The sequence below is a fragment of the Aulostomus chinensis genome, chromosome 23 (genome assembly GCF_037954235.1).
Source record: "Aulostomus chinensis isolate RoL2024-O1b breed Wild chromosome 23, RoL_Achi_v1.0, whole genome shotgun sequence".
Classification (NCBI taxonomy): domain Eukaryota; kingdom Metazoa; phylum Chordata; class Actinopteri; order Syngnathiformes; family Aulostomidae; genus Aulostomus; species Aulostomus chinensis.
Window position 1 is genome coordinate 15673182 of NC_141342.1, and position 7263 is coordinate 15680444.

At 40.2% G+C, this 7263-nt stretch overlaps 1 protein-coding gene across 1 annotated transcript; it reads left to right on the forward strand.

The window, feature by feature from the left end:
- Window positions 1-140: 140 nt before the first annotated feature.
- On the forward strand, window positions 141-5705 carry sar1aa (secretion associated, Ras related GTPase 1Aa). Its single transcript, XM_086194949.1, has 7 exons — window positions 141-211; window positions 737-809; window positions 1075-1194; window positions 1798-1863; window positions 2324-2427; window positions 2522-2653; window positions 2745-5705. Exons 2-7 carry the CDS (start codon window positions 752-754, stop codon window positions 2859-2861), a joined length of 597 nt encoding a protein of 198 aa, XP_086051075.1. The 5' UTR covers window positions 141-211; window positions 737-751; the 3' UTR covers window positions 2862-5705.
- Window positions 5706-7263: the final 1558 nt, after the last annotated feature.

Genomic DNA, 7263 nt, shown 5'->3' on the forward strand with positions numbered 1-7263 from the left:
TGAATTTGGAAACCAAACACAAGCCACCTCACATTTACTGCATCTGGATGAAACAGTAGGTTTTCAGGATCATTTCTCAATCATGAAGGTTGAGGGCGCTAGTGTACCAAAGTAGACGCAAAGCGCCTCATTACAGGAGACGAAGAAGAAGAACACCGGGAATTACTGTTTCCAAGGAGACCACTAACATTGTGGGGGTACTGGACGTCTGGTAAGTGCCGAGGGGAGAATCAGATTATGTCTATTTAACACCTTATAACAGCTACATTTTCCAAACATTATGTCCCTGACGTCATTATCTTGTTAAAGGCTGTTCTGACCTGAATAACGCTAGAAAGTTCCAGCTAACATGCTAAAGCTAGCTAGCTTTAAAGCATAGCTTTAAACAGTTTTGTCGTTATTATAGGAACACAATGCACACTAAAACAAGACACTGTGCATGACAAACATTTTTATACATGTTACTGTGGGGTTTAATTTCCGGGATGTATTACTGTTGTTAATTGTGATGAATAAAGAGCTACATGAGGCACTATTATGACACGGTTCCAGCTAATAAATCATTTCATCGGACCTTGAGAATGTTTGACCGGAACATTTAGCTTTACAATAAGGTAACAGTAAGGTTATAATGTTGTAAAATGGAATTGTAAAACTCCAGATTTGCACCTTGTTGTAATATAACAAAAAGGATATTAAGAATAAATGGATATGTTTGTTTTTCTTTCTGTTTCAGGTAAAAGTGGTAGAGATGTCATTTTTATTTGACTGGATCTACCGGGGGTTCAGCAGCGTGTTACAGTTCCTAGGTAAGCACTGTCTGCAGGTCTGTGTTGCCTTTGATAGCAGGTATACAAATGCAGGTTTGTCATGCCTGGACATGAAGACAACCACTCAGCTGTCATCCATTGCAAAAATCTGAATGGGATTCCTTTTTTTTTTTTTTCTTTCAAAGAAGTGTTGTAGATGTGATGGATGTATCGCTTTTTTGGGGGGCGTGGCCTCTAGCTGGATTTCAGAGGTGAACATGGGATTTCTTGTCACGTCCGACTGTTTTGGATGTCTTCTCTGCAGGTCTGTACAAAAAGTCAGGGAAGCTGGTTTTCTTGGGCCTGGACAATGCCGGTAAAACTACACTGCTTCACATGTTGAAAGATGACCGACTTGGCCAGCATGTTCCAACACTGCATCCGAGTAAGAATACTTCTTCTAATGGTGTGTTATTCTTGGCTGAAGTGCTCGAACAGGCTGATTGAAGAGCTGTATTGAACACGCGCTAGGATTTCATCCATTTAAATGCTGTTTGAGCTCTCTTGAGCTGAAGTGATTTCTATTTGACTCTGCTTTCTCTGCTCATGTGTTATCAACATTGCCGCAATCACACTTCTGTTTTTTTTTCCTGGTAGTTCAACCTTTTTGAAAATGAACGGATGTTTTCTTATATTCACTATTAAGACTGAAGTCTTTGGACACGTTGATGCACAGTATTAATTGGGGGAAAAGACAGAGAGGGAGAGGTGGATAGAGCGGCAAAAAGAAGGTGGAGGATGGATTTATCCTGTGCTGCCATAGCACAAAATGTGTCTGTAATTAATTCATAGGTTGCTTCGTCAACCTGGGATAATTCTGTAAAGGTAAAAGCTTCATCTGCGCTTCATGTTAGCCTGTTGTTAACTTTATAGCCAAGTGTGGCATGTAGCCCATCTTCCTTCTGATGGATGTTCTGCTCATTATTCGTGTGAGTTGCACCACAAAGAATAGCATGAAAAAAAGAATTTCATTTTTGTGTTTCGGAAGCCTCTGAAGAGCTGACAATTGGCGGGATGTCATTTACTACGTTTGATCTGGGAGGACACGTGCAAGGTGAGAGTTGTTTTTTTCAAAAAAAATTTTTTTGAGAGGACATTTCAAAGAGGTGTTTACTCACTCACTAATATTAAAGGTGTACATTAATGAGTAGATTGGAATAAAGAGAGTTCCTGCACATGGAGGAAAGCCTGGTGGAAGTCCAAAAAAGAGGAGTAGGGAGGAGAGCGACAGCATGCAGTGGAAGAAGTATAAACTACACCAGCATATGTAGTATGGTGCCGATGGATTGATTAATGTGTTTGAAAGTCATTGTAAAATCATTGAAAACACCAAGTGCATGTATTATAACTTTATTTTATGCTCAACATCTGCAAAGTACTGCCACACAGTCTAAAAAGTGTCTTTGGAGTAATAAATAACATTGAAATATCACCGGTTCCAGAGAATTGAAAAGTACAGCTGAGAATTGCTCGGGTATTGAATCACTGCTGACTCTTTTTTCCTCGACTGATAGCTCGAAGAGTGTGGAAGAACTACCTGCCAGCTGTGAATGGAGTCGTCTTCCTGGTGGACTGCGCAGATCACGACAGACTCGGCGAGTCCAAAACTGAGCTTGACGTAAGACCGAACATCACTGTTAGGAGCTGCTCCCTGCTGACAGTAAACAGCTGATGATTGTGCCTCTCCCCTCTCTCACTCTCTCTCTCTCCAGGCTCTCCTATCAGATGAAACCATAGCCAACGTACCCGTGTTGGTGTTGGGTAATAAAATAGACCGTCCCGAGGCCATCAGTGAAAGCGGACTTAGAGGTGCTCTCGCTCTTGATGGACAAGTTACAGGAAAGGTAGGGGAGTCGCGATCCTGACAGAATGAATATTTTATTCTAAATAATGACTCCTCCCCTCGTGCTCATTGATCCTCACTGCTACCCACAGGGGAACGTGTCTTTGAAGGAGCTGAATGTGCGACCGCTTGAGATTTTCATGTGCAGCGTGTTGAAGCGACAAGGCTACGGCGAAGGTTTCCGATGGCTGTCGCAGTACATCGACTGACACGCGACCCCTCACTGTAGCTCACCGTGTTCTTGACATATTTTCATCAACCATGACAAAGAATTGACCTCTTTGCCAATGCTGATCATCTCACATGTTCAGTTACATTATTTAAACTCTATTATTTAGCATTTACTGATGTTTCTATGCAAATGGTTGATGGTGAGCTTGTTTACACGGGTTATCAATGTGAGCGTCAGCTGAGCTGTCATTGAATATGAAAGGAACAGGCCAACTTTTTGTTAAATACACTTTTTTTCCTTCCAAGAGTCAAGACAAGAAGATGGATACCTTTCTCTGTCCTCTGTGTGCAGTAGAGACCTTAGTTAGCTTAGCACAGTGAATGGTAGTAGATGGGAAGTGTTAGCGGTTACCCCCACCAAAAGTCTACGCTTTTATGCCTGCGTTCATATAATCAGAATTGTGAATACATTAAATATAGTATGAGAAATGAATGAGGAATTCAATATGAAATAGAACTTTAACATCACTAGTTATTAGCGTGTTAGAATCCGCTACATAGCTGGAACTACTTTCCTGACTTGGCGCAGTGATTCGACACCGGCATCTCAAAACTGCAGCCGACAAAACCAGATGTTTGTTAACAAGTTTACTACTACTAATCATGGACGACTTTGTCGGAGAGGAATAGATTCAGTAGAAACCAAACCCTTGAACCTGATCTAATTTAGGACTTTTATGCTAACACTTCCCATCCACTACCATTCATTGCGCTAAGCTAACCAGCACTCCTGCAATCTCTGTAGGTCTCTAGCACCCTATTGCACACACACACAGGAGAGAAGGGTATCAATCCTCTTGCCTGGCTTGAGGGATGATGGACAAATATTATAATTCTGACAAAGATGGATTATTCATTCATTGTAATGAGGTTCCGCGCATGGGAAGGTTCCCCCGAGAACAACGCACGACACGTGCAGGAATTCAATTTCTGTAGATGAGCATTCATGTTTTATTACAGAATAGATGGCCGTTATTAAACTGAAGGAGTTATTGTTGCATAGTTGAATTCTTGTGTGATATCAGATTGAGGAGGTGGCATTTCTGTTTCAGAAAAGGTTCATTTCATTTCATTTAATGTGACGATATGCAGCTTCTGTCGTCACAGCAAAAGATCCATGCTGGGGACTCGAGAATAGACGGCTCCCTCCCGTTCACAAACACACGGACGATGGAGACCAATCGAGCAGCTCAGTGGTACTGTGAACAAAACGCTGTACTTGGTGTATTTTTTTTTTCCGAAGAAGGTGACATCATTTCCTGTATCCGCTGAGCTAAAGCGATGCCAGCCAGTGTGAGGGCGTCGCCTGAGGTCGACGTCCTCTCCGTCTTTGACATTATGATGCTCGGTACAGAAGTCACAACTGTATTAAAATGCCAATACTTAAATTTTGTTTCAGATTTAATGATGGCTCTTTAAGGTGCAGTAGTAATCTATTGCCCAAGCAAGGAGAAGGAACCGCAGTGTAGCAGACGACCTCAGCCCTCCTTAGTTCACTCAAGTTTACACCATCCTGAATGTCTTGATTTGTGAGTAGCGTTAAGTAGAAAACACTGTCTCGTATTTGAACAGCCAGTGGGTTAAAGCAATATTTTTATTCCTAAAATGATTATTTATGTGCTCTAGAGCCTGAATGATAGATATATCAGCATGTAGGCGGTGCAGCGATGTACTTTTTGACTGTCTGTAAAGATACGAGAGTGCACAACATTTAAGTCATTTAATCCACTTCCCAAATTGACGGAGCCCTGGAGCGGCCAAAATAAAACTTGTTCCCTCAATTCAGTTCACTTTTGGCCACATATATATAAATATATATATATTTATATATATATATATATATATATATATATATATATATATATATATATATATATATATATATATTTATATATATATATATATTTAATATAAATATTATATATATATATATATATTTATATATAACTTCAGTTGATTCATTTTGTGACCGTGAGATAATTAACAAATCTTAATTCATTCATTTGTAGGAACAGGTGATACTTTGTGACCACAGGACCGATATTTTTATTCTCTCTAAGGCCGTTCCAGGGCTCCATTTTGAAGTCTGTCGATGTAAACGCGGACAGATGTGACAACAAGTTGTCTTAAATTACCAAGAGGAGACTAGAAAGAAGGAAGAGACGAGCTGAGAGAAGCTTCCTGCGTCCCCGGTTTACAGGGTAATACTTTAGAATTTGTAGTAATGAATGCAGGGATATTCATGATTGAGGCACACATGAAACATATTCTGTTCAGGGAATTTGTTTACTGAGTGATGCATGTAAACAAACTGCTCCTTCTTTGAAGTTTTTTGTGCATTGGTTACTGAACCCCTGTAAATTATGTATAACGACTAGAGCCCGACCGATGACTGATATTTGGGAATGAAAAATAAATTTGGAAAAAACCCCTCTCATTTAACCACCGATATATCGTAGGAGCATATAGATTCATACTACGCATTTCAAACTAACGACTAAAATGCTTCATACTGGGTAAGACTTGTGGAAAATAAAGTTTCAATTTGAACTTTTTTTTTTTTAAATAATGCAACAACTGGACTTGTTCGGTTTCAAGGCATGTTGGTACAAATTGACCGTAATATGTATTGAAACAATATATAAATATATATACATATATTTGATGACTAAAATCAGCAAAGTTATCAGTCTGGCTCTACGTGCACTGCATATGTAAATGTTCTGTAGCTGATGCCTTTGACCTCTGGAGGGATTTATATCAGACCGTATTCTTGTAAACTACCTGAATCTATGAATAAATATCAGCGGTTTCTTAATCAACGAGACGAGTGCTGCAATTTCTCTATTAAAAGTTGCTTTTTTTTTAACCGCGCACGTGTCGCTTTGCTGCTTATCTCCGAGTTTTCTTCTTCCTCACGTCCAGCTTTGACATTTGGAAAGCCTCGTCGCAGATCCTTTCACTGGGATCTACAGATGAAACATACTGTTTACAGTGGGCGTCCTCTGGTGAGCTGATGAGGAAGATCTCCAGTGTTTGATATCATCATCATCATAATAATAAGAGCAGTCTTAACTGAGTGCCAGTGGAAATTCAGACTTTTAGCTCTTAATATTAAGTGCTGCTTGTCCAAGTCCCTCCAGTTGAATCATTACAAGTCAGGAACCCTTCTAATTATTCCTCCCAGCCACAGAACAAACTAATTGGAGAGCGTTTAAGGTTGCTCTCTGACAAATTAACTCTTTTTATCTGTGTGTGTGTCTGTGTTTTAGTTTGACTCTTAATGGGGGGGGGGGGGGGGGGCAAATATAAAAATTCGTAGATCAATTGACATGTTTTCATTTACATTTGCCTTAATCGGGATCTATTTTGTCATGAAAAAAAAAACCAGTAAGACTTGTGGAACTTTAAGGGGAGAAAATTGAGGAAATTCTTTCATATTCGAGTGTATGTGGTTGAGTTCGTATCGGCTGAGATACATTTATGAAGTTATTAAATGTTTGATGTTGTATTACACCATTTAGCTTGTGGTTAACTTTAGTAAAATGGAAGCTTGTTGATCTCCAAATTGGACGTTTGAGAGACTTGTACGGTTATTTAAATGTTTGCGGAAAAGTCACGAAAACCTCCACGAATCCAAAATGTTCCCCACCCGTGAAATCTGAACGACATCTTCTGCTTCTCGTCGCGTCTCCTGTACCCTCGGTTGCCAGGAAATGAGGCGACGGTAAGAAGGCTGTTATCTTGGAAGTCATTGTTGATTCACACTTGTCAGTAGACGCCCAGTATCTCCAGTGGTGCACTCAAGTGTAGCACATCACTCCACATCTTTCTTTTTTTCTTTCTTCCTTCTTCCCCCTCACACTTGGAGCTTTTTATCTGCAAGCCTAATTACTGCAGTACGCTCCGATGAAATGGCAACAAACCGCAGAGAGCAGGGTGTCACTCGCAGGCTTTTAAGATGCTCTTAGGAGAAGCAACCCTTCACCGACCGCCTTTTAGGTTACGCCAGTTATTCTTGGGTTTTTAAAGCTCTTGTTCTTCTTCTGTTGAGTTCTTACGGTATCAGACTTCGTTGCGCAAACCTGCAACGTCGTGCAAAGTCTTTAAAACCCCACGATAAGATCTGAAATGTTACCGTTTAATCACGGTTGTAAACACCATTCTTGAGAGCGGCCGCATGAGTGAAGTTAGCATGACTTTGAACGCAGCGCTGAACTCCAAACCTCTTGATACATAAGTGAGATCTCTCTACGCTGTGATGGTTTGGGTTTTTTGTTTGTTTGTTTTGGAACCAAAATACTGTGAGAATGAACTTGCACTGGATGTAAAAGAAAAAAACCACAAACTTTCAAAGTGTAATTCAGTTGTTTGTTTGTT

Bases quoted from the DNA above. Each gene is read 5' to 3' on its own strand.
- sar1aa (XM_086194949.1), top strand. From the start codon at position 752: ATGTCATTTTTATTTGACTGGATCTACCGGGGGTTCAGCAGCGTGTTA. The intron at 1,864-2,323 runs GTGAGAGTTGTT...CTCGACTGATAG, and splicing joins TCTGGGAGGACACGTGCAAG to CTCGAAGAGTGTGGAAGAAC. The intron at 2,654-2,744 runs GTAGGGGAGTCG...TGCTACCCACAG, and splicing joins ATGGACAAGTTACAGGAAAG to GGGAACGTGTCTTTGAAGGA.